Source organism: Lutra lutra, chromosome 12, assembly GCF_902655055.1.
Source record: "Lutra lutra chromosome 12, mLutLut1.2, whole genome shotgun sequence".
In the NCBI taxonomy this organism is placed as follows: Eukaryota; Metazoa; Chordata; class Mammalia; order Carnivora; family Mustelidae; genus Lutra; species Lutra lutra.
Window position 1 is genome coordinate 73,003,119 of NC_062289.1, and position 27,162 is coordinate 73,030,280.

A 27,162-nucleotide genomic window follows, 5' to 3' on the forward strand; every position below is an offset into this window, starting at 1 on the left:
GTAACCTCCACCCTTGATGTATATTTGATTGTGCTAAACGTTTCTAACCTGTTTCAGCGTGGCAACCCTTTTCACATACTATGCTCACATTGCTTTCTCTGCCTAAGTTTCCCCTTGCTCTGCTCCCTTCTCCTGGCAAACTCTCTCCACTTTCCTTCAACCATAGGTTCAAAGTCAGGCCTCCTGGGAGCCTGATGGGACTGGCATTTCCACCTCTCCAGGTCTACCACACTCAGAGCCTAAGGGAAGGAAAAGTTCTACCACATACGCAAGTGACATCCCATTTGTTTCACATCCATCTACCCATCTGGCTTTTCCTGATGACTGGGACTGGGGAGCTTCTGATCACACCAGCTTCCAGAAGGGGGGAGTTTATTTCCTCTTGGTCCTTTGGATAAACCCAAAGAGCCACTGGGCACAGCTACGTCCAAGTTCTTCTTTGTTTTTGTTTTCTTTTTTTTTTTTAATTCATTTTTTTTTAAGATTTTATTTATTTACAGAGAGAGAGAGAAAGCAGGCCACAAGCCAGGGAGCAGCAGGCAGAGGCAGAGGCAGAGGGAGAAGCAGGCTCTCTGCTGAGCAAGATGCCGATGGGGCACCATCACAGGATCCTGGGATCATGACCTGAGTCTAAGGCAGACATTTAACCAATTGAGCCACCCAGGTGCCCCTCGTGCTCTCTTTGGTAACACAGAGAGAAGGCCTCAGGCTCACAGCCTTCTGCCCTAGCTATAAGGCAGTGGCTGCAGTGTTGTGTCCACAGCGTAATTTCAATGGTTCTGCCTGTTTATGACAGGTTTTTCCATTTATCATGAGAATATCGTTTCCTTTTTAAATAAATCACACATATAATACATTGTTCCTTTAGAAAGCAGAGGGGAAAAAATCACAGTGCAAGCCTCACTTCCTTATAGAAGTCATTACTGACCCTCAAGTGTATATAGGATGATCTCCCTTTTCCTCTTCCCCACCCATTGTAAGTCCTCACAGCCTCCCATATTTCTCCCTAGTCTGCACTGTAATTGACAAAATACTTTGTGTATATTTTCACTTATTCAGTAAATATTTAATGTATATCGGCAGGAGAAGGTGAGGGAGAGCAGCCTAGGGCATCTGTCCTGAAGGGGCTCAAAGTCAGTGATTTTGTCTCCCTTACCAGATCTCAAGTCCCAAAAAGGCTGGGGGCTTGTTTGTCCTGTCCATCTTAAGTCTCAGAGCCTAACACAGAGCCAGGCTGACTCAGTATTTGCTGAAGGAGTAACAAAATTAATGCCTGCCCTCCACCCCCCTTGCCGGAGTGTACGAGAAGGGGCCACTGGTCAGCGGTCAGTGGGTGGATATCTTTCAGGGGTATGTATGCAAGTATCCATGCATGCACCCAGGAACCTGGGCCCCTCGTGGGGTCTGCAAACTCCCTGCTCTTGCTGAGGTCTGTGACCTGGGGGATTGTGGACTGAGAAAGGATTAGTTTGGAAGGCAGGCAAAAAGAGCCAGGACAAGGCCAAGAGAAGGCATGGGGCCCAGGATGCCCAGGTAGAGATGGTAAAACGGGATGAAGATAGAAAAGGAAATGAAGAGAGAAAGTACTAGTGGCCCAGAGCCTAGTCAACTGTATTCAATTGCTAAGGGTTTGTTCCCTATTTTTTTTTTTTGAGATTTTTTAATCTATTTATGAGAGACAGAGAGAGAGACAGAGACAGAGGGAGAAGCAGGCTCCCTGCCGAGCAGGGAACCCAATGCAGGACTCGACCCCAGAACCCCGGTATGAGGACCTAGGCCAAAGGCAGGCGCTTAACCATCTGGGCCATCCAGGCGCCCAAGGGTTTGTTCCTTTGATAATGTGCTAAATACTGCCCGTGGATCCTTCCTCCCCAGAAAAACGCACAACTTCAGGGGACCTACTGACTGACCCTCTGCTACTAATCTTGAGTGCCCAATTAAGAACCCGCAGTATCAATGTTCGACGCTTCCATTTTACCGAGGTGGACACTGGGGCCCAGAGTGGACAAAGGCCTTTGTCAAGGTGACAGAGCAAGTCAGTACCCAGAGCTGCAGGGACTCTGAGGACAGGAAACTGTCTTCAGCCCAGCGGTTGTGGAGTTGGGGGATGTCCCGCGGCAACGCCCACCTGACTGCTCGCGGAAGGAGGCGGGCTAGCTGGGTGGGGCGGGGCTTACTCACGCCCCGCCCTGCCGCCGGGTTCGGGGGCGGGACCTTTCTCCAACCTGCGCCGCTCCAACATGGCTCCGCGGCTGTGCAGCATCTCTGCGGCGGCGCGGCTGCTGCTGGGGGGCCCGAGGCCCGGCGCCGGGGACTTTGCGGCTGCTGCGCGGTGAGAGCCGGGCGGAGGGTTGGGGGAACGAAGCGCACGCGAGGTGGGTGCAGGGGCGGGGGCTAGGGTCTGGGTCTGGGGATGGGTAGGCTCGGGCTTGGAATCTATGGGTTAGAGGCGGGGCAAGATCTAGGCCTGGGGAGGAGCTCTCGGCAGTGAATGGGAGAGATGGGTAGGACAAGCGCAGGGTCTTTGTCCTAGTGGGTACTTGGCTCTGGGTACAGAATGAAAGATGGGTGAATGGGAGGGGCATTTCCTGGGGCCCTGGAGAGTAGGAACCGGGCAGAGGGCAGGAGTGGCTCCTTCTTAGGGCCTTTGGGATGATTGTGAAATAGCATCCACTGGGGACTTCTAGGAGAGGCAGCTCCAACCTGGGAAGTTCTCGGAGGAAGAGATATGGGGAGCAGTGGGGAACCCCCAAAGGCCATGGTTGCACAGACCCTTTGCTCCCCAATCCTGAACAGTACAAGTGGGGCAAAGGAGGCCTGGAAAGGGATGAGAGTTGCCCAAGGTCACTCCCTCTGGTGTCTCGAGGTGGCACTGGGTCTGGACACAGGTCTCCTAACAACCAGCGCTCTTTGCACCACAACTGGTGGCCTCCTGGGAGGAGGAGGCTGGCTTGGCCATGCCCTCAGCCGGGCTTTTTGTGGGACTGAGGCAGGGCTTGACCTCCCTCACCAGGCCTGGGCGGCCCCTCCCTCCTCTGTCTCCAGGACCCTGTACTTTCCCCATCTCCTCATCACCCTGTAGACACACTTGCCTGTCTCTCCGAGTGGCGTGTCACATCACTTTTCTGTTAATCCAGCCCCTAGCACGGGGTTCAAGATAGTATGCTCAAGAACATATTGCTAATGAAGTGAAGACACCTGTCTCCCCACCTGTGGAAAGGAAGCAGGGGGCTCTCCTGTCCAGCAGCCCAGGCCTGAAGCTGCAGAGTTCTGTTAGGCCTTGCCATGGGATCTCAGAGCATTGTGCAGTGTGGCTCTTGGGCTGTTGGGAAAGAGAAGCCAGACCTGCACCCCTACTCTGACTGCCCAATAACTGGGGAGAACCCTCCTATCATGAAAAGAGCCTGGAGTTTGTCTGGCATGGGCAAATTTAACTCAGCCTGTTAGTGGGGTGACCTTGGGCAAGTCATTTGGCCTCTTGAAGTATCAGCTTCCTCATTTGTAAAACGGGAGTGATAAAATGGTATGTATGTCATAGAGCTGTTGAGGGTTAAAAAGCCACATCACATATGTGAGGCTTCTAGCTCCTGGTGAACATGCAACAGATGTTACCGCTGAACCGCTGTAAACCTTGGTTTCCTTTTCTGTAAAGTGGGGATGATAATCCCTGCTGGGAGTTTTTGCGGGATTGCTGTGAAGGCACTTGCGTTGATACTTACAAAGTCATTCAAAAACTGCATCTGAGTTACTTATGCCCTGGTCTCACTTTGGGTACCTGGGAACGTCCCCTCCTGCTGACCTTTAGCTGGTCCCATAGCTCCCTGGAGTCACTAGAGGGTCAAGTAGCAGCCTTTCAGACCTCTGAGGTTTGGGGGCTGCTGGGATAGAGACAGAGTGTGGGCTTTGAAGTCAGATGGATGTGGATTGGAATCCTCTCCGCCATTAATTAACCATCTTTGAATAAGGCATGGAAAACCTCATTCTTCTCAAAAACATACTGTGAGGGGGTACCTGGGTGGCTCAGTGGGTTAAAGCCTCTACCCTCAGCTCAGATCATGATCTCGGGGTTCTGGGATCGAGCCCCACTTGGGGCTCTCTGCTCGGCGGGGAGCCTGCTTCCTCCTCTCTCTCTGCCTGCCTCTCTGCCTACTTGTGATCTCTGTCAAATAAATAAATAAATAAAATCTTAAACAAATATACTGTGAGGATTAGTTCTTAGCACATAGTAATTGTTCAATAAATAGAGTTGCTACTCTTGCACCAGTAATCCTGTTAACAGAACTTTAGTTATTTTATTTTTATTATTATTAAGTAAGCTCTATGCCCAGCATGGGGCTTGAACTCAGGACCCTGAGATCAAGAGTCACATGCTCCACTGACTGAGCCAGCCAGGCACTCCAGAACTTCAGTTCTTTTAGTTCTCCTGGTGTGTCTTCTCAGTATACACTTCTGCAACAGTAAGCAGAAACATGGTCCCTTCCTGCAGTCGGCCATCTCTAAACAGAAGTGTAATTCAGAATGTGCCTAGAGCTGAGCTTCCTAGCATATAAATCTAGAGAACTTTCTGGAGCAATTTCATGTTGTGGGGGGCAGGGCGTCAGACTGTTAACCCCTGTCGAGAGTGCAAATGTGACATCTACTGAAAAGTTCTCATCCGGACAAACATTTGTTGAGCAATTCCCATGCCAAAAGCACTGTGCTGTGTACCATGGTGGGGGGCGGGGGAAGGACATTAGCTAGTGACTTCTGGTGTGCCTGGGGAGATAGACAGATGAAAACGATGAAAAGGCTGATGGGGAAATGTGAGGGGTGTTTTGTGGAAGGGGCTAAACTGGTCCATGTGGGGCAGCTCCTTCCCATAGATTGGGCAAAGCTGCATGGTGTTTTTCTAGGCCTAATGAGATACCAGAATCTTTGGCATTCCTGAGATGACATGGAAAAAAAAAAGAGGAAAGACATTCGGGACTGCTCGAGATCATTGATTCTTAAACTTGAGCAGGAATCAGAATCCCTTGGTGGGCTTGTTAAAACCCAGATTGCTAGGCCCGCCCCCAGAGTTTCTGTTGCCATAGGCCTACGATGGGGCCTGAGAATTCCTCAGGTGACATTAATGCTGTGGGTTTCAGAACCACCGGGATAGTGAATCCTGGTTCTGTGGAAAGCTTGCCAAAGTACACGAGAGCTAGAATTCTGAGTGGAGACATCCAGTCTTTGTTTTGTACACAATGGGGAGCCACAGAAAACTTTTGAGCCAAGCAATAATGTTACCAAATTGTGCTTTACAAAGATGGGTGGGCAGATTAGGAAAAGTGGGGAAAGAGTAGGAGCTTGGGGATCTGTGAGAAGTTTGGTAGGAACCGTGATACTAGCTGCACTGCCATGTCACGCCCTTTCTCTAGAGGACCTATCCTAATGCCCCTATTTTACAGAGAAGGAATATAAAGCTCAGAGAGACGAAGCTGTGCTGAGATTAGAACCTGGATTCATCCAGAATTTGTGCTCTTAAGCACTAATTCTGCTCCTGATGGTGGGGGGGGGGCGCGTAAGGGGTCTTGAGCCCTGCATCCACACTCTGAGCCACCCTTTTTCTACTTACTTACCTTCCAGCTTTTATTGTCTTTAAGCAGCTTTCTGTCTTAGCTTCCCCCTTTCCCCCTCCCCGCCGCCTTCATTTATTTCCCACATGCAGACTGAGCACGTGCCAGCTGTCCAGCACCGTTCCAGGCACTTGGTTACATGGGCAGACAAGATCCCTGTCCCTGTGGGGCTGCTTCTAATGGGGAGACGATAAACCAGGCACATAATCAAAGAAAAAAACCAAGGTATAATGTGTTAGAAGGAACTATGGAAAAATAGAGCACAGGGTGAGAGGGGTTGGGTAGTTCAAGGGAAGGAGGATGTTGTGATTTCACTGAGAAAGTGAATTTGGATTCTTGAGAATGTGAGCCTATGGACACTGCCTTGGAGTTCAGACCCTGACCTGGGATCCTGGACAGGGCCCATCTTGGGTTTTACCTGGAGAAAAGATCTTTAGAGATAGGCTACTCCAGCTTGCTCATTTGACACATGGGGAAAGAGGCCGGTAGGCATGACAGATTAGGGAGTGGGAAGAAGAGATGGAAGCCCATCAGAACACTGGATTCCCCTGCCATTCCCCGGAGTGGAGAACATTCTAGCCCCCCACTCTTTCTCCAAGGGCTGGCCTCCTGGCTATTTATCTTGGTCAGTACTGATGTTAATAAATTACTCAAAGCCCAGTCCTGGAGCAAAGGTCTTGGCTGACAGTAAGTAGGAGCCACTGTTTTCCCTGCCACCACCCCTTCCAAGGGAAGCATCCCCCCTACTTTCAAACCAAAGGTCAGATCTCTCTGCTGGTGGCTTTGTTGAAACACCTGGTTCTTCCCAGTATGTGCCTGATGCCCCCCCCAGGTCAATGCTCAAACCCAAGGTGGGGGCTGACTTGGGAGGAAAGAACTCTGGGTGGGTTCTTGCCTCAGCTCTGCCCCTGATTTACTATGTGACCTTGGGCAAGTTCCTTAAACCTCCTATTTTCTCTTCTTAAAAATGGCGATACTAATAGTTATCAACACTATGTCAACACTCCATAGACGGAACATGTCTGAAAAGCTCATCATGGATCCCTGACAGAGGATGTCCTCAGCTGAAGTCCTGAGAGCAAAGCTCCCTTACTCTGGTAGCCAGATTTCACAGAACCACACTGATTATTAGAAGATAATCATCTTTTTGGTTTTTGTTCATGAAACAAATACATGCACAGTGACAACACCTATGAATTCAGAAGCACTTAAAGTGTTGGTTTTTTTTTTTAGCTTTACAAAGAACTATAGTGAATAAATAAAAATTTAACCATCTCCCTCTCCCCTTTCCAAGGTAAGCAATATTAGGTTTGGGACAAATCTTCACTCATTTTTCTCCGTGTTCATACAACTGTTTTACTACTTTAAGATACTTTTTTTTTTATTTCATCAAGTCTCAGTGGCTGCTCCATATTTTGGGGAAAAAAATAATACTTTGATTTGCAAGACAATTCTTTTTATTTTAGTCATAGAAAAGGATTGAAAAAGGAGAGGACTTGCGGGCCCTTAGGGCTCCCACTGCCAGGCTCCCTGGCTAGAAATCATCTAGCAGGAGACTGGTCTTTGGGCCTAACTACAAATTGTATCACTGCTGCTAAGCAAGAAGATTTATAGCCTCTGGCAGTCTAAAAATAAGCCCTGCCCCTGCTGGGACCTTGTGTGGGAAGTATAATTCCAGCTGGCAGGACGTGCAACAGGTCCCCTGCTCTGAACAGAATTTCTTTTCTTTTGTTTTCTTTTCTTTCTCTTCTCTTCTTTCTCTCTTTCCCTTCCTTCCTCCCCCCACCCTCTCCTTCCCTCCTCCCTCTCTCCCTCTCTCTCTCTCTCTTTCTTTGAAAGCACCTTAGCCAGGTTCACAGGGTAGATATTTGTCAATTAAGTGTGGCCTGAATGAATGAATGAATCTTGCCTTGAAATACTTTTTTACCCCCTCTATCTGCTGTTATCTGCCAAATCAGCTCTGGAGATTCAGAGACTGGTCAGATCACCTCCTCTGGAGAGTTTACCTAGACTGCCAAGGGCTTGCTGACCTAGGCTCTCCCAGATCCCTCTGGCTACAATTATGTTTCAAAGCCTGCTTCTTGCAGTGGACTGTGACTTCCTCATGGACAAAGTTTATTTTTCTTTGGCTTTCCATTTGTGGAGGCTGGGAAAGGGTCACAGGCCAAGTGGAGTGTGAGCCCTGAAGAGGACAGTGAGTATAGGCTTCTGCCAGAGGGAACAGAAATTGCAAATAAAGCACTGAGGAAGAGGGGCACCTGGGTGGCTCAGTGGGTTAAAGCCTCTGCCTTCGGCTCAGGTCATGATCCCAGGGTCCTGGGATCGAGCCCCACATCGGGCTCTCTGCTCTGCAGGGAGCCTGCTTCCTCCTCTCTCTCTCTCTGCCTGCCTCTCTGCCTGCTTGTGATCTCTGTCTGTCAAATAAATAAAATCTTAAAAAAAAAAAAAAAGCACTGAGGAAGAGAGTCTGCTATGTTCGGGGAGGAGCAGATCTGGTTAGTAGAGTACACAGGTTGGGCGGAGGGGACAGCAAGGAAGGCTGGTAAGGTCAGATGGGCTGTTAGGGATTTTGAAAATCAGGCAAGGTGGGTTTGGGGTTGAGCCTCTTGGCAGAGGGCTGCAAATATGTGCCCCAAGTGGAGCAGATGTGGCAGATAAATGGAGGCAGGGAGGCTGGAGAGAGGTGGGAGGTAGGGCTGCTTTTTCTGGCCTCCTGAGGCCCTTGAAAAGCTTTAAGAAGCAAACTGGGCAACCATGATCTTGAAAAGGGACCACTCTGCTCAGCTGGCTCCAGTGATGTTTTTGTTTTGTTTTGTTTTTTAAATATTTTTTTAAAGATTTTTATTTATTTATTTGACAGACAGAGATTACAAGTAGGCAGAGGAGATAGGCAGAGAGAGAGGAGGAAGCAGGCTCCCTGTCGAGCAGAGAGCCTGATGTGGGGCTCGATCCCAGGACCCTGGGACCATGACCCGAGCCGAAGGCAGAGGCTTTAATCCACCGAGCCACCCAGGCGCCCTTGTTTTTTAAAGATTTTATTTATTTGACAGAGAGAAAGACAGCAAGAGAGGGAACACAGCAGGGGGAACAGGAGAGGGAGAAGCAGACTCCCCACTGAGCAGAGATGGGATCAGGCAGGACCTGAGCCAAAGGCAGCCACTTAATGACTAAGCCACCCAGGCGCCCTCCAGTGATGTTTTAATACCCTGGAGCCGCCACTGGATTCCATGGCCCGTTCCTAGAGATGTGGGTCATCCGGCTCTCTGAGGGATGGGGAGCAGGATATCTGAGCAGGTGGAAGAGCCAGGGCTATCCCCACCTCTTTTGTCCTCTGCCCTGCAGCTTCTATTCCAAGGACAATGAGGTAGCTGGTTCCGCTCCCTCTTTGTGCACAAGGTGGATCCCCGGAAGGATGCCCACTCCACCCTGCTATCCAAGAAGGAGACCAGCAACCTCTACAAGATCCAGTGTGAGTGGCTGCTGAGGCAGTCCGCCTTCCCAGAACCTCCGGGGGGCATGTGAGGCTTCCGCTGGGACACGAGAAGGGCTGGGACATCCTGAGCTCTCCTGGGAGTCCTGGCCTTTGGGGGACAACCTCCCATCCCACCTCCCCACAGGTACACAGGCCTCTTGCTTCACCTCCCACTCTCTTTCCTCTGTTGCAGTTCACAATGTGAAGCCTGAGTGTCTGGATGCCTACAACAGCCTGACGTGAGCACCCTCCTCCGTCTGCTGGTCCCACCCCCTGCTTGGGCGCGAGCCTCTGTCCAGCCCCATTCTCCTTGCAGAAATCTAGGAGACATAGATTCAGAGCCAGAAGTCCTAAGGATGAATTGTCCAGTCTCTGCATCTTAGAGATGGGAGACTGAGGCCCAGCCCTGAGGGCCTGAGTTGGAACCCTTATCTCAGGGGCCTTGGTGGCTGGTGCGAGCCCTTCCCACCTTCTCTGTCGCCCTCCCCCCACCCCAGGGAGGCTGTGCTGCCCAAGCTGCACCTGGATGAGGACTACCCCTGCTCGCTCGTGGGCAACTGGAACACATGGTACGGGGAGCAGGACCAGGCAGGTGAGGTGCCCACCTTCCCAATGCCATTGCCACCCAGCCCAGGTCTCTGGCACCCCTCATGCCTGGCCACCATCCTCTCTCTCTCCACATCGCCCTCCAGAGGAATCTTTCTAAATGCAGTCCTCATCAGCTCACTCCACTGCTCTTTCTTCTCAAGGGCCTAGGATGCCCTGCCTGTACTGTTCCTTGTGGGTCCTCAGTATGAGGTTTATCCCTTTTCCACCGGCCAGCATTCATGGTCTTGTAGACTTCCATCCATACCGTATTTTTGCTGTTTCCCTTGGGAAAGAGGTCTTTAAGCTCTAGGGTCAGACCATTTGCAGGTAGGAAAATCAAGGCACAGATGGAATCAGAAGGTAGGTAAGGGACAGGCCAGGGATGGGAAGGAAGAGAAGTTTGGGTTTCCAAACTGCTGGCCAGCCAGCTGCTCTCAGCTCTAGCCTGCCTGACTCACCCTTTGGAGACCTTCCTCCCTCAGCTCCAGCCGGGCTCCCAGGGATGGCAAGATTATTTCCTTTCTTCTCTTCCCCCTTGGTTATTGGAAGGAATAGTGGTTTATGGGACTGCCATAGCAAAGTTCCAACTGCTGGGTGGCTTAAAACAACAGAAATCAATTCTCTCAAGTTCTGGAGCCCAGGAGTCTGAAATCTAGGTGTTGGCAGGGCCATGTTCTCTCCAAAGGCCCTAGGGGAGAATCTTTTCTTGCCTTTTCCAGCTTTTGGCAGTTGCTGGAAAGGTTGGCTTTCCTGGGCTTGTAGAGGCATCCCTCCCATCTCTGACTGTTGTCACAGAGCATTCTCCCTATGTGCCTCTGTCTTCACATGGTGTCCTGGTGTCTGTGTCCAAATCACCGTCTTCATATAAGGACACCAGTCACTGAATTTCGGGCCCACCCAGTAGCATGGCATCTTAGCATGATCGCATCCATGAAGACTCTGTTTCCAAATAAGGTCCTATTCTGAGGTTCTGGGTAGGCATGAACTTTGGGGGAAGGGGACACCATTTGACCCAACAGCACAGAGAATTCAAACAACACAAAGAATTTTCAGTGAAAAACAGGCCTCGCTCTTTCCCATGAGCCCCCAGGCCTCAGTTGTCTTCCCCAGAGGCATCTCCTATTACAATCTCTTGGGTCTCCATTGAGAGATGGTGCATATCTTAGCATCACTGGATATGTCCCCTTATCCCTAGACAGATGTGCTAGCACACTGTGCGTCCTTTTCTGGTCCTTGTTTTGTTTTGAATTCACTGTTTTAGAATGTTCCATCTTAGCCTATCAGATCTACTGCCCCCCCCTTTTTTAAGATTTTATTTATTTATTTGACAGAGAGAGATCACAGTAGGTTGAGAGGCAGGCAGAGAGAGAGAAGGAAGCAGGCTCCCTGCTGAGCAGAGAGCCTGATGCGGGGCTCGATCCCAGGACCCTGAGATCATGACCTGAGCCAAAGGCAGAGGCTTTAACCCACTGAGCCACCCAGGCGCCCCTCTACTCGCCTTTTAATCCAACCTATCCATCCTAAGCCTCGTGGTCAGGTTCATGTGTCCTCTTGTACTTTTGGTACAGGACACATCTGATCCTCTTGTGCTATTTAAGGAAGGTTGGGTGGAAATGTTATTCCCATTTTTAAGATGAGACGTCGAGCCTGGAGCGGGGCAAAGGCCACCTGGCAGACCTGGAGCTCAAACCCAGGCCTCCTGGGTTTGTGTCTGGGGTTATCCCCTGCCCAGCGCCATCCCCCACCAGGGCAAAGGGACTCAAGAGAGTCCTGGGGCTAAAAGGACCTAGCTGGAGACTGCCCCATTTCATATGCCCTTAGCTGGCCTTGGGTAGGCAGGGCAGAGTCCCGGCAGCCCTCTGACCTGTAACCTCCTGTTTTCTTCCCCATGTAACAGTACACCTGTGCGATTCTCAGGTGGCTACCCAGCCCTCATGGACTGCATGAACAAGCTCAAAAGCAACAAGGTATGTTGGCCTCTGCTCCACAAACCTCTCTGAACACTGGCTCTGGCTCAGCCCTGTGCCGGGGGCTGCCAGCACTACCCATGGGGACAGCCGCTTGGGAGGGGGTGCTCTCCATGGTCACCACGGCCAGACTGCTGTTCCCGTAGGAGTACCTGGAGTTCCGAAAGGAGCGGAGCCAGATGCTGCTGTCCAGGAGAAACCAGATGCTCCTTGAGTTCAGCTTCTGGAACGAGCCGCAGCCCAGAGCAGGCCCCAACATCTATGAGCTGAGGACATACAAGCTCAAGGTGCCTCCCCCCCACCGGGTCTCTGCCTGCCTCCCGCTTTCCCTGCTGTGGTACCCTAATCCGGGGGGGAGGGGGGTCCTGTGCCCCAGCACCTAGACTGGGGCTTCTGGCCTCTCTCTCCCTATACACTCACACTCATGTGCACACATGCACACCCAGGTGTGAGCCAGGGCCCCTGAATGAGGCCAGGTGGCCCCCCGGGGCTGGGGAGACAGACAGTTTGCCATCTCCACCTAGCTTGACATTTGGAATCTGAGATGGGGGCTCATTTCCATTCTTTGCTCTGGTTCTCTTTCAGCCAGGAACCATGATTGAGTGGGGGAACAACTGGTGAGTGGCAGTGCCAGGGGTTGGGGGACCCTGCCTACCTGCCCTGCCTAGCTCCCTGGCATGCCGCCTTTCCCATGGCCACATGGCAGGGAGCCTGACATCCTTTGCCCTCATGGATCCAGAGAAGATCCAGCCAGGAGGTGAGGACCTCCTAGAGGATTGTGAGGTCCTCCCCTAGTGGCAGAATACCCAGCCCCTGGCTGTACCTTTGTTACCCCCTTCCCTGATCATCTCTGAGAGCTGAGGGTCCTACTCTGGCTTCTCCCTTGGGGAGGAGTGTGGCTGAAAAATCAGCCTAGGGACACCGCAGAGGGCCTTGTGCACTGGCGCCAGCCTCTGTTCGACACTCTTCTTGCCATCCCTAGGGCTCGGGCCATCAAGTACCGGCAAGAGAACCAGGAGGCAGTGGGCGGCTTCTTCTCGCAAATAGGAGAGCTCTACGTTGTGCATCATCTCTGGGGTAGGCTAAGGACCCTCCAGGGGCCCTCTGCTAGCCCATTTCCCCACTATCACTCTGTATAGACAATGCAAATACATTAGTGCCCTTCTGGAGTTTGCCTTCTAGTAGGGAGAGATACCACCTCAGGCATAAACTAACACAGAAACATAATTTCCAATTACTACAAATAATAAAAAGGGGAAAAATGATAAAGAAATACATGGGAATGGTTTGGATAGACAAAGACAGCCTCTCTGAGGAGGTAAAATGTTAACTAAGCTAAAGGATGAGAAGGAGCCAGCTTGTGAATTGCCAGGGAAGGGCATTCTAAGTAGAGGGGATATGTGCAAAGGCCCTGAGGTGGGGAAAAGGCCTTTGAAGAGTACAGAGGAGGCCAGTGTGGAGAGAGTGAAGAGCGTGAGGATACAGGGACATACCAGATCAGGCTGGGCCTTGTAGGCTGTGGGGATGCGTTGGGATTTATCCTAAATGTAATAGGAGACTGATGTAGCATTTTAAGCAGCATGACATGACCTGATTTGTGTTCCAGTAGGATTCCTCTGCTTGCCATGGGCTTTGCCAAGAATGCTTTGTGGGGGAGCAAGAGAGGAAGTGGGGCATCAGGAGATGGTTAAACTTTTTCAGGCAGATGAGTTTGGTAGGATGGTGGCCTGGCCTAATGTGGTGGCAGTGAGGATGCTGAAAAGGCCACAGATAGATTCATTAGTCTGGAGGTGGAACCAGTGGGCCTTGCGGATGAGTTGTCTATGTGGGGCGCAGGGAGAAAACTCTAGATTCTTTTTTTTTTTTTTAATTTATTTGACAGAGAGAGAGAACATAAGTAGGCAGAGAGAGGAGAAGGCAGGCTCCCTGCTGAGCAGAGAACCCAATGCAGGGCTGATCCCAGGACCCTGAGATCATGACCTGAGCCAAAGGCAGATGCTTGCTTAGCCATCGGAGTCACCCAGGTGCTCCAGAACTCCAGATTCTTGCTTGAGCAGCTGTGTGTCTTTTACTGAGACCCTAGGTGGAGCAGGTTGAAGGGGTCAGGAATGTAATTTTAGCCGTCAGAAATGTTGCATTTGAGATGCTGACACATCCAAGTGGAGACGTCAAGTGGGCACTGGATACATGGGTATGGAGCAGAAGAAGAGTTCTGGGCTAGAAATAGAAAGTTGGGAGTTGTCAATAAATGTACTGATGGAATGAGATTGTCAAAGCAGACAGTGTTGGCTAACTGTTCGAGACTTTGGGAAGAGATGGAGGGACAGGGTTTGGGGTAATGATAGGAGGGCCCTGTGCTAGGTATAAGATCAGATCCTCTGTTTCCCCGGAATGAGCCAATGCGTTTCCCACAGCCTATAAAGACCTACAGTCTCGGGAAGAGACTCGAAATGCTGCCTGGAGGAAGAGGGCTGGGACGAAAATGTCTACTACACAGGTGAGTGCTTTCTCTGAGGGGTCAGCCTAGCCCTTGGAGGTCATCTGCTCAGAGCCCAATCTGAGGATGGAATCCCCTCTGCAAGGGGATTAAGCCTCACTTGATTACCTCCAGTGACAGGGAACTTACTCTGAAGACAATGAGTGGGTTTCTATCTGGTGGCACGCTCCACATGATCTAGGCAGTGGGTCTAGGAAGGTGCTCGCAGTGATGAAAACACAGGTGGTCCCCAGGCACTGTGACCTCAGGCATGGTTCTTCACCACACCAAGGCTGTTTCTTCATCTGTAAGATGGTGACAGTGGTAGTGCCTCCCTCAGAATGCTGAAGGGAAGATTCTAGGAGCTAAGTTAGGAAAAGTGCTTCACCCGGACCGGCACAGAGGAAGTACACAGCGCATTTTTTTGAGAAGGTTTTCGTTGTCTTGTGTTTGCCACCTTGCTGGGACCCCTGAGAACCGCTTGGAGTCAGCGGATGTTGACTGCAGTGGGTGGGTGGCTAGAGGACACAGAATGAACAGGAGCTCCTTGAGGAGCTTACAGTTAAGCGTCCGCACTTACCAGCTGGTGTGGGGGAGAATGCTTCCTGAAGGAGTTAGTGGGAGCCTCACTCTTGAAAGCGTGATGTTGAATGATCGTATCAGGATCTCCTGGAAGCTTGTTAGAAATGCCAACTCTCAACTCCCACCCATCTGCTGAATCAGAATCTGCACTTTAACAAGAGCTGTGGGTAATTTGTATGTGTGCTAATGTTTGAACAGCTCTGAGCAAGAGTAAAGAGTCTGACCTCCTGGGTGACCTTGGGCTGACCTCCTGTGGGCTGCAGCCTCCCCATCTGTAAAATGAATAATTTGAACTAAATCAGTATTTTTCAAATCTTAGCCCCTTGAAGGACACCCTCATAGCTTTTGTCCTACTGGTATACTAGGGCTGTAATTATTTTCTTGATATTTTTCTTTAAATCCTCCTACTTTCTTCTCCACCTAGCTTTGTCCTAAGCAATATTATCTGTGAAATCACTTTTTGCTATGCTATTTATTCTTTCACATCATAGAAACATAAATAGGTAATAATATTAAAAAATGTTGTATCTCAGCGACACCCAAGTCCCCTCTTATCCCACAGTTGGCTGCTCTCCATTCTAGGAGGGCAGAGGGGCTTTCCCCACCTCAGCATCCCAGGCCTCCTCCTTCAATGTCCACTTTTGGGATTCACTTGCCGCTGCACCCTCCGTGACCTCTGCCTCTCTTTCCACAGTCCCACTGGTGCGACACATGGAGTCTCGGATCATGATCCCCTTGAAGATCTCACCTCTCCAGTGATGCTGCCTCTGCCTCCTTCCCCTTCTCCCTCAGGGCAGCCATGGACAGCAGAGCTCCCAGTCCTGCTGTCTTGGTTTTCTCTCGGATTTGGGAGGACTCTGGGGGTTTTTGCTCAGCTCAGACAAGGGGAAGCTGAAGGATGACAGGGTTCTGAGGACTTGCAGCTCTGCCCAGACCCTTCCCACCTTCCCTGTTCACCCCTTCCCCTGTGCTGGAAGCAGTGTTTAGTTTCTCTGAATGAAGAACAGCAACCTTTTATGTCTTCCTACATTCCCCCCTAAGATTCCTCATCTCAAGGCCACCAGTCCCCATTTATCACCATGGAAGCCCTCTGTTTAGCTTTACTTGTGCAAAAGGTAGGATGTTGAGTGGTTAGGGAGGAGATGGGAAGGGAGGTCAGATCAGGCCTGGCTCTCTGGAATTCCCTGGTCTCCACTGGACCACTCACTTGCTGGGTAGTCTGAGCCAAGGCCCTCCTGTCAGGGAAAAGCCTAAAACTGCCTCAAAAAGAAAAGGGGAAAACTGTCAGGTAGCACAGTCAGGGTGAGGTCCTACATATTCCACTTAGACTGGGAAAAGGGATGGGATCTGGAAAGGATCTGGGTCACGGAATGGGACATGAACCTAGAAGGTAGAATTCAGAACTTGATTTGAACTGCAGAATTTGGAATCTGGAATCAGGAATACAGAACAGAGGTTATAGAAGACCACCTGGGGAGGGGTTCCTAATACCAGACAGTTGGAAAGACTCATCTCTTTTTCCCTACGTGAGACTGAGAACTTTACTGTTTGTTTCAGCCCTTTTGGGTAGGGAGAATCTCCTGCACTTTCTTTTTCATTCCTGCAGGCGAAGTAAAAGGCCAGGGCCTGTATTTCCCTCACCCAGCATTCTTTTTCTCTCTTTGTATTCTATCAGCCGAACCCCCATTTTACTGTGCCACTGGGTATCTGGAGTGGGATAGTGACTTTGGGAGGCTCCTCGGTGATCCTTACACCTCATGAACCTCTAGGTTGCTTGATTCTGTCTCCCTTTCAGGAAAACTTGTGCTGGAGTCACTGATGGAACCAATTAAATATTTACTATAAACTATGATGTTTTTTCTTCATCTGCAAGGAACTTAGTCAGGTGCTAGAGGCAGAGCCAGTTTCCTAGTTCCAGCTGGCTGATTTACCTCCCCTGCCCTGTATTGTGTTCCCTGAGCCACAATCAGGGAGGGCCTCCCCCTAAGGCAGAAGGCATTCGGGACATCAGTGTTTCTACCTCCAGATAAGCAGAATTTACACCAAAAGTCCTGAACTCTGTAGATTTCGTGCCAGGGGTAGAAAACACTTGAGCCTGTCAAATGCTTGTATTAGGATTGTGACTCTGCCCTAGGCAAATGGGGAAACCACTGATGCATCCGTGGGGAAAAAAACAAGTGTAAGGGAATTGGATACCTTCCCTGACTTGCTGCCCTCAGTAGTGTGGGTTGTCTGGACGAATATGACAGTGGTTAAATATACAGGTTATAAAGGCAAAGTCACAGGGTTTCGAGTCTTGGCACTACTACGCCCTCGTGTTATCTTGGGCATACGACACTCACTCAACTAATAGGCAAAGCGCCTACTAGCTGCTGGACGTTGCTTTAGGCGCTGAGAAAGGAGTAAACAAGGCAAAGAATCGGTCCCTGAAGCCTCAGTTTCCTGGTTTTAGAGGGCAGCGCGAGGGTGCTGGCCGCTGATTCCCGCCCTGACAACCTCAGATCTGCGACAGCCGGTCGCAGCTTTCACCACGCACCAGCGCAGTCCCGGACCTTTGTGCTTTGCTTCCGGCCTCCGTGCTTCGCTTCCGGCCACCGTGCCTCGCTTCCGGCCAGCCGCTCTTTCCTTCCGCTTCTCTATGGTGTGCGGGAAGACGTCTCTCAGCCGCCGGAAGTGGCTGCCTTGCGGTGGCTGGTTCGGGGCTCGGAGCGGTGAGGAGGGTGCCGCGCAGCCGGCTGGTCGGAGGAGCGGGGCTGGGCGCTCCGGGACTGAGGTGCAGACCTCTCGGAAGCCGTCTCCGGGCTGGGGGCCCATCCGAGTTCTCCGTGCTCATTCTCCGGGGTCTCCAGCCGCTGGGCGCGGCGCGCTCAGTCTCTTCAGGTGAAAATACTCGCTGCAGCAGCGTCGGGCCCCACAGGGTAGCCTCTAGGTGACGATGTCGATGTCGAAGGTAGTGGTGATGATAGCTCACATTTATTGTGTGCTTCCGTGTGCCAGGCTGTTTTTACTGGGTTTCCGAAGTCAGGATTTCCCACAATCCAGCTTTTCGCGTCCCAACGTTGTGGGTTTTGTTTTACCGATTTACCGTTTAAGACTTGGCTAAAGGTTTTTAATCGAGTCACCTTTACATTTTAAACGTGAATTTCCTTTAGGAGAAAATTTTAAGTCTCTCCCCTAAATGGAGATTTGTCCTATATAGGAGATAATGATAAAACTAATGTATTTAACATGAAAACATTTTAAATACTGGCTAGATTTCATTGTCTAAGGCTCTCAGGGTCCTTTTGTTAACAAAGGAACATTGGTGTTCACGGGTGTTAAAAAGAAGCTAGGGAAATGAGATGTTCTCCTTGAAGCAATCAGAAGTTTCTAAAATAATTGGAAAGGGATGAACTTTCTCCTTAGGTGTTCAGCATTATTTCAGATCACCCATGTACCACCTAAAGCCCCAGTCATCTTCATCACCTTCCCGGGTGGAGTGCCTCCTGTGTCAATGACCACGGCAACCCCGGAGGTAGGGACTGTTACTCGCATTGGATCTGTGAGGAAGCCTGCCCAGAGAACAGTGAAGCAACTATGAGTCCCAGGACTCATAGCAGTAAAATAGAGTGGAGACTCCGAACTCTGGGCTTCTCTGACTCACTACTGTGAGCCATCGGTTCCTTCAGTAAGCATTTGTGACTGATTTTGGGGGGTTAGGGAGATTGTGCTGCCTACCTTGGGGCTGTGGTGACAACAAGGAGAGGGAGGATGCTTTGTGACCCAAGTCGCATGAAGTGTAGGTTCTATTCTTTTGAGTTGTAGGGCCAACCAGAGAGTTGAGGGCATTGCCCAGTGAGATGGCAGCAAGACACACTGGTGTCACAATAATGTAGTTGTCAAGAGCACTGATGTGGTGTCAGATGGACCCAAGCTTTAGCATAGCATATCAGCTGTGTGACCTTCAACACCTCGTGTTTTGTTTTTTTTTTTAAGATTTTATTTATTTATTTGACAGAGATCACAAGTAGGCAGAGAGGCAGGCAGAGAGAGAGAGGAGGAAGCTCAGCTCCTGCTGAGCAGAGAGCCTGCTGCGGGGCTCGATCCCAGGACCCTGGGATCATGACCTGAGCCGGAGGCAGAGGCTTTAACCCACTGAGCCACCCAGGCACCCCTATTTGTTCTCCTTTCTGAACCTCAGTGTTCTTATCCATAAAATGGTACTTGTTTTTATCTGAAAAGTTTCATATAAGGATCAAGTGAGAACATACCCTTAAGGTGCTTAGATCAGATCCAGCGTGTAGTGATTAATCAGTAGTACTGGGAATGGGTGTATATGCTAGGCCGAGGAGTTTAGTCAGAGATGTGGTTGTGGTACCTTTAAAGAAGGTAGAGCTGGAAAAGATGAGTTTTTTTGGACAGGCTGAGGGATGATTCCCCCTTTTTCTTTGAGAGTGTGCCCATGGGGCGCCGGGGGCGGGGGGCAAGGGGCAGAGGAGAGAGAATCTTGAATAGGCTCCACACCTAACGCAGAACCCGATGCAGGGCTTGAACTCACAACCCTGAGATCAAGACCTGAGCTGAGAGGAGTCAGCCACTTAACCAACTGAGCCACACAGGTGCCTCTTTCCCCCTTTTTATTTTTTAAAAGATTCTGTTCATTCATTTGAGAGAGAGGGAGAGATTATAAGCAGTGGGGAGAGGGAGAAGTGGTCTCCTACTGAGCAGGGATCCCAACAAGGGACTCGATCCTAGGACCCTGGGATCATGACCTGAGCTGAAGGCATCACCTTAACTGACTGAGCCACCCAGGCATCCCTCCCCCCTTTTACAGAGGATTAAACTGAGGCTTTGGAGGGTTAAGTGACTTTTTTTTTTTTTTTTTTTTTTTAAGCTAACAAGGGCATACGTGGCCAGAACTACTAGTTAGACTTCAGTATTCTGACTCCAGGAAAATCTCCCAATTCCAGCTCTGAAAAATCTTTAAAGTTTCCTCCTTTTAACAGGTCTCTGCTATTTCCTCCTGACGTGATCAAACAACCATGTCATCAGAATCAAGCAAAAAACGGAAGCCCAAAGTGATCCGAAGTGATGGAGCACCAGCTGAAGGGAAGCGTAACCGTTCTGATACAGAGCAGGTGAGGTCAGCCAGGGCTGCCACACTGCTGAGAAATTATAGCTCGTGGGCAAAGCACCTGGCTGTGAGTTTGCAGCAGCTGAGGGTCACAGGGACTACCGCCCAGGTGGCCTCTGCTTGACCAGGTGCTGGGACTTCGGGACTGAGGGGCTCTCAGAGTCCTTTTGTTAACAAAGGAACATTGGTGTTCATAAGTGTTAAAGACAAGCTAGAGAAATGAGATGTTCTCCTTGAAGCAATCAGAAGTTTCTAAAAATAATTGGAAAGGGATGAACTTTCTCCTTAGGTGTTCAGCATTATTTCAGATCACCCATGTACCACCTAAAGCCCCAGTCATCTTCATCACCTTCCCCAGTGGAAGAGTGCAGAAAGAGATCACCCAGACCTTAGTATTTACATCTGGTTTAGCTGCAGCATCCCAAGAACCTACCAGCCTGTATTAGACATAAGTAGTGTGTGAACAGAGACCTCATTCTAGTATGGTGTATGTCTCCATTTTTCCAGAAGGTCAGAAGAAGCCAGTATCTGCAGCACACCACTGGTGATTAGAGATGTGGCATCCCTGGTCTGCTGCTGAATTAGTGTCAGAACAGCATCCCCACAAAATCTCTTCTGTGGCCTGAGAGCTCATGTGGTCAGCAGGTTCTTCCTTCTACTGTTTCTCTCTCCTTGACTCTGTCAAGCTAATTTATGACTTAATTGTTTTGGTTGGTTGGTTGATTGGTTACTGTATTATTTAATTTGAGATGTTATTTATTTATTTGAGAGAGAGTGCAGGAGAGAGCAAGCACAAATGGAGATGGAGAAGCAGGTTCCCTGATGTGGGGCTCTGTCCCAGGACCTTGGGATCATGACCTAAGCTGAAGGCTGATGCTTAACTGACTCAGCCACCCCAACACCCTACTTTTTTTTTTTTTTTTAAACTAGAATAGAGAAATGTAAGAATTTGAATTTAAGTGAAAATGATGTTTTCCTCAGATTTAGGAACTCTAGACTAACAAAAATACCTTATCCACTGCAGGCACTGGTTCTTTTTTTATTGAGATATAACTGATATATAACATTGTATTAATTTAAGGTGTACAACATTCAATATCTGTATATATTGTGAAATGATCACCACAAAGGTCTAGTTAACATCTATCCCCATGTATAGTTAAAATTTTTATTTCTTCTGATGAGAACTTTTTTTTTTAAAGATTTTATTTATTTATTTGACAAGAGATCACAAGTAGGCAGAGAAGCAGGCAGAGAGAGAGGAGGAAGCAGGCTCCCTGCTGGGCAGAGAACCCTATGCTGGGCTTGATCCCAGGACCCCGGGACCATGACCTGAGCCGAAGGCAGAGGCCGTAACCCACTGAGCCACGCAGGCGCCCCGAGAACTTTTTTTTTTTTTTTTTTTAATTAAGTAGGCTCCACGCCTAGTGTCAAGCCTGACATGGGGGTTGAACTCACAACCCTGAGATCAAGACCTGAGCTGAAGTCAAGAGTTGGACACTTAACTCACTGAGCCACTCAGGCACCCCTGTGATGAGAACTTTTAAGACCTACTCTCTTAGCCACTTGTAAATATATAGTGCGGTATTATTAACTATAGTGGACTCTCTCTTTAAGAAATGCATCTGTTCACTTTTAAGGCTGAGTGACCAATTTTGATTGGCCCACATCAGGTTGAAGAAAGGAAGAGATCAGACCCATGAGGTAGAAATTAAAAGGTTTGATCCTCCTCCTCTCTCTTCCCCACATTCCCTTCTTAATTTTAACCTCTGCTAAAGCTTTATTTGATCATCTAGACACTCATCAGTAGGAATTTAGATAAATGAATTCTAGTTCATCTATATAGTGGATTATAATGCAACCATTTTAATGGATATTTAAATTTATTGGGATGAGAAATTGCATGAACAGTATGATCCCATTTTGTTTAAAAATAAAATTTGTGTTTATCCGCAGTATTAAAAATAGTTATTTCAGGCTGGGAGGTGAGATTACAGGCAACTTTTCATTTTGCTTTTGATACTTCTTACTGTGTTCTGAGTCTCTGACACCAAGCACGTATTACTTTATGGTTAGAAATAAGAAAAGAGGAATGAATTCTTTTCCATTTTGAAAAGAACAAAAACCTTTGATTTGAGGACCAGATTTTTTAGACACCTGATTTGGGGTTTCATCATTACTGATTTCAGCCCAGTGTCCCTGGTCCCAACAGGGATACTTTTATTCCCCACCCAAGGCCTGTTTCCTTGCCTCCACAGGAAGGTAAATACTACAGTGAGGAGGCTGAAGTGGACCTGCGGGACCCTGGCAGAGACTATGAGCTGTACAAGTACACATGCCAGGAGTTGCAGAGGCTCATGGCTGAGATCCAGGACCTGAAGAGCAGAGGAGGCAAGGATGTGGTAAGGAGTGGGACTGGGATTGGGCAGACAAGAACCTGATGGGTTTGAACGGGTGGCCTTGTTTTGCACCCATCAAAGCCCTTCCTCATATTGGTCTTCTGTCCTAACCGTGATCAGGGGGTTGGAGTCTGGGGGCTCCAGAGACGTGCCTGTTAACTTATGGGAACATGTCACCACCCAACTACCAGTTACAGTAACAAAAGTACAGGACAACTGATTTTTCTCATAACTGTAATTTGATAATTCATCTAACTGTATTACATGTTGGGCATTTGCTAGGTTTTGAGAAATGATATGTGTAAATTCCTTTGCTTTTTAAGGATGAATATGTACAAGTATGTCATTTCACAATAATTTCAGAAATGAAATTATTTAACATTAAATGAATGGAACAGACTTTGGGGCAAAGAAACTAAACAGTGGCTAAAAACAAAACCCATATTTTTCCAAGAATCTCACTTATTTGTGCTTATACTAGCCAGTATTGTTACGATAATCACATCATATTTTAATGTAGCCAAACTTTTCATTTATGTTTTCTGTAATGTTATTCTCAGAGACTGATTGTATGCAGGGTGTTGCTATTGTTAGGATCTCTGTATACAATACGTAGGGACAGATAAATTGTGCATCGGCTGTACTTGCTCCATTTTCAATTCCTGTTACTTCAGTCCAAGCAGAAATTGTTTTTTGGCCCGGATTTTCCTTCTACGGTCATTCTTCCATTTCCCACTTACATTTCTCTTGGTTCTGAGTTCCTTCCAGTTTTTTTTTTTTTTAAAGATTTAATTTATTTATTTGACAGAGAGAGATCACAAGTAGACGGAGAGGAAGGCAGAGAGAGAGAGAGAGAGGGAAGCAGGCTTCCTGCTGAGCAGAGAGCCCGATGTGGGACTCGATCTCAGGACCCTGAGATCATGACCTGAGCCGAAGGCAGCGGCTTAACCCACTGAGCCACCCAGGCGCCCCTCCTTCCAGTATTTGTTTTTGGTCCTGGATGGGGATGGGTCAGAAGTGAGGTGCTGAAGGAAGCTAAGCCAGCACCTGTTGACAGGATCTTTACCAGTTTACTTTGCCTACAGGCGGTTGAGATAGAAGATCGGAGGATCCAGAGCTGTGTGCATTTCATGACATTGAAGAAGCTTAATCGATTAGCCCACATCAGGTTGAAGAAAGGAAGAGATCAGACCCATGAGGTAGAAATTGAGAGGTTTAATCCTCCTCCTCTCTTTTCCCCACATTCCCTTCTTAATCCCCTTTACCTCTTCGCTGAGTTTGCTTCTGCTCTGTCTGACCTGACTTGACCCACTCACCTCTGACCTTGTCCTCCTTTCAGGCCAAGCAGAAAGTAGACGCCTATCACCTGCAGCTGCAGAACCTTATATGAGGTGATGCACCTGCAGAAAGAGATCACCAAGTGTCTGGAGTTCAAGTGAGTTTCAGAGAACAGCCTTTGGCAAAATAGTCTGTTAGTAACTGCTTTTCTTACATAGCTCAGTGTGAGCTACTCTCCTTAAAAAATCAGATGGACTTGGAGACTGCAGGAACTGGGACAAGGGTGAGTAGATCACTTTGATTGGGAGAATTGGAGGCAGTGTTTTCAGGCTGCACAAAGAACCTCGGAAGCCTGTCTGCTTTTCTAAGTTTTGAGCTCTGCACCTGGTCAAAGGCAGTTGTCTTTCTCCAGCAGGGACCTTTACATTACCAGTCTGATTCCTGGGCACCTTGCATAGGAGCAGCTACCTTCCAGCCAAATTTTGGCCCATTTTTTCCTCTCTAAAGTTCCAGCCGTTCATTTTTGCAACTGGATTTTATTCTTCAGAAGCTGAACTTCTTGCCACTTAGCTGCTTTCAGGTGAACAAACTATAGTCTGTCAGTGTCTGTCTTAAAATGTAATGCCTCTTGGCAAATCCAAGCTGAGAGATGAGAAGGAAGGAGGAATAGACAGAGGAAGAGAAGGGAATATATTCTTGCTTGGCCAGACCAACTTGTGCAGATTGAGAAGAGGCAGGTGTTTTGGGGTTTGTTTTTGTTTTTTGCTTGGGGGGGGGCACCTGGGTGGCTCAGTAGGTTAAGTGGCTGCCTTTGGCTAGGGTCATGGTTCCAGGTCCTGGGACTGAGCCCTGAGTTGGGCCCCCTGCTCAGAGAGCCTGCTTCAACCTCTCCCTGCCACTCTGCCTACTTCTTCTGTCTATCTCTTTGTCAAATAAATAAATAAATAAAATCTTTAAAAGAGGAGAGAACAAGCATGAGTGGGGGTGAGGAGCAGAGGGAGAGGGAGAAACAGACTCCCTGTTGAGTGGGAAGCCCAATGCAGAACTTGGTTCCAGGGCCTTGAGATCCTGACCTGATCTGAAGGCAGCTGCTTAGCCATCTGAGCCACCCAGACCCCCGAGGTAGGTTTTATTTATAATAAACTTGGGATGAGAGGGGCATATCAGTTGAGTCTGGTGTATTTTTTTTTAAAGATTTTATTTATTTATTTGACAGAGATCACAAGTAGGCAGAGAGGCAGGCAGAGAGAGAGGAAGGGAAGCAGGCTCCCTGCTGAGCAGAGAGCCCAATGCGGGGCTCGATCCCAGGACTCTGGGATCATGACTTGAGCCGAAGGCAGTGGCTTTAACCCACTGAGCCACCCAGGCGCCCCGAGTCTGGTGTATTTTTGATAATTATGCTGATTTGGGGGAGGTATCTTTATCTGCTGTACAAATTCATGTAATAATAGCTAAATATTAATAGAAGTGAGATCTGTATCAGGTTTGTACCTCAGTTAATAATATTGTGTCATTGTCAGTTTCCTGGTTTTCATAATGTACTGTGTGTAGATGTTATCATTGGAGGAACCCAGGGGAAGGGTACACAGAGGAAATAAACTCTCAGTACTATTTTTTTTTTTTAAAGATTTATTTATTTATTTGTCAGAGAGAGAAGAGAGAGAGAGTGAGCACAGGCAGACAGAATGGCAGGCAGAGGCAGAGGGAGAAGCAGGTTCCCTGATGAGCAAGGAGCCCGATGTGGGACTCGATCCCAGGACTCTGGGATCATGACCTGAGCCGAAGGCAGCTGCTTAACCAACTGAGCCACCCAGGCGTCCCTCTCAGTACTATTTTTGAAACTTCCTGTGTATCTTAAACTGTTTAAAAATAAAAAGGTATTAAATACAAAAGAATATGATGCCCCAGGCTATAACCATCACTCAGATGGAAGCTGACAAATGCAGAATGCTGTAGAACCCTGGCCTGTGGAGAGGCGGGTGACCACCCTTGGCCCCGGTCAGACAGCCTGGATTCACATCCCAGATCTGCCACTCACTAGAGCTGTGTGACGTTGGGCAAGCTGCTCAGTTGTAGAAGTCTTCATCTCATTTGAGGTATGGAGATAGAAATCCCCATTTGACAAGTTATCATGAGAAATAAGTGAGATGAGGCTGGCATACAGTGGGTGCTTAGTACCTGGTAACTGCTGTTACTATCATCTTTTGTCCACAGCCTGTGCACTATTGTGTTAATGCAGGAAAAAGCATTAGGTTTCTTTTCTTGTGAGTCACTGTATGTGCGACAGTGGAAGCCTCTAAATCATTATACCTGCTGGGTCCCCATCCCATGCTTAATGCAGTTAATATTTTGAACTTAAATGTAGTCCCTTACTTTTTTTTCCTGTCTCCAATTCTCGGTTTCAACCTGGCAGTCTAGGTCTAGACTGTAGGTTTTTTGTTTGTTGGTTGGTTGGTTGAAGATTTTATTTATTCATGAGTGACAGAGAAACAGGCTCCCCGCTGATCAGGGAGCCTGATATGGGACTTGATCCCAGGACCCAGGATCATGACCTGAGCTGAAGGCAGATGCTCAACCAATTGAGCCACCCAGGCGCCCTATAGTATTTTTATTCACCCTTCAGTTCTTAACCTCTTTTGCTAAGCTTGGACATCTGTAAGTTTCATAAGCATCCCTTCTAGGTCTTCAGCTAATTCATGGATAAAAACGTTGGACACGATGGATAAGGATCCTATCATATGTTACCAACTACATCTCTTCAAAATTAAACATTTACTAATGAGCATTTGCTGAGGAGACTGGGTTCTAGGTTCCTGGGTAGTTGTAAGACAGGGTTGAGTAAGCATATGTGGAGGGAACTGTGGGCCCACTTAATCCATGGTTTGGGATCCTGAGAAGAGCAACCTGACATCTAGTTCTTCCCTGCAGGTCAAAGCATGAAGAAATTGATCTGGTCAGTTTAGAGGAGTTTTATAAGGAGGCTCCTCCAGATATTAGCAAGGCTGAAGTCACCATGGGAGACCCTCACCAGCAAACCCTTGCACGTCTGGACTGGGAGCTAGAACAGCGAAAAAGGTTGTGTATCTTTCCTGACCTTGTTAATCTGTGCCGACACAGACCTTTATGGGGACGGTGCTTTGTGATACATGACCCACAATCATACAGCAGAGTTCTATGGAACCAGTGGACTGGTTTAAGACCAAATTAATTCGCACCTGATAATTCAGACTTGACCAACAGTATAATGGGTGGGGCTGGAATTGCTTAAGGCTGTTAATAGAAGATTGGAGTAACTTTTTCTTTAAAATTTTAACATTTGAGACCTAAATACCTTTTGTACTGTAAATTTAGTTTTTTTCTTTTTCTTTTTCTTCTGCCTCTGTGGTACTTTAAAGATTTGCAGACATTATTTTAGAAGGTTATATACAGCATTCCTGTGCATAGACAAATTATAATTTACATAATCTTTCCTCTGTTGGATTGGACTTTGAGTTATTTTTTGCTATCATAAATTATGCTTCAAGGCATACCTTTACATGAAAAATCCTGTATTAATAAAGACCTTTTATTTATTAGTTGTAAATAGAACATATATACTGTGTAATCTAATCGAGGTCTTTTTAAGGGGATAGTGTATTTTTCATATCAGATCTTTCATGGCTGTATTCCTTTCATTAATAGTGACGTGAC

General features: G+C 48.3%; 2 protein-coding genes across 2 annotated transcripts in view; both read left to right on the forward strand.

Moving 5' to 3' along the window:
- Nucleotides 1-2,195: 2,195 nt before the first annotated feature.
- Nucleotides 2,196-16,528, forward strand: NIPSNAP1 (nipsnap homolog 1). The gene is given in 13 exon segments (XM_047696952.1): nucleotides 2,196-2,332; nucleotides 8,940-8,959; nucleotides 8,962-9,066; nucleotides 9,263-9,308; nucleotides 9,567-9,661; nucleotides 11,555-11,560; nucleotides 11,563-11,624; nucleotides 11,771-11,911; nucleotides 12,210-12,241; nucleotides 12,607-12,701; nucleotides 14,039-14,089; nucleotides 14,092-14,121; nucleotides 15,377-16,528. Coding segments are annotated over 13 exon segments (840 nt in total). The 5' UTR covers nucleotides 2,196-2,240; the 3' UTR covers nucleotides 15,442-16,528.
- An 809-nt stretch (nucleotides 16,529-17,337) lies between these two features.
- The window catches only part of THOC5 (THO complex subunit 5), a 36,384-nt gene continuing 26,559 nt past the window's right edge, over nucleotides 17,338-27,162 (forward strand). The window contains 7 exon segments of the mRNA XM_047696951.1: nucleotides 17,338-17,562; nucleotides 19,668-19,799; nucleotides 22,054-22,197; nucleotides 23,280-23,393; nucleotides 23,534-23,574; nucleotides 23,576-23,629; nucleotides 26,401-26,547. Of these exon segments, the coding sequence (XP_047552907.1) occupies nucleotides 19,704-19,799; nucleotides 22,054-22,197; nucleotides 23,280-23,393; nucleotides 23,534-23,574; nucleotides 23,576-23,629; nucleotides 26,401-26,547 (596 nt within the window). The 5' untranslated portion in view covers nucleotides 17,338-17,562; nucleotides 19,668-19,703.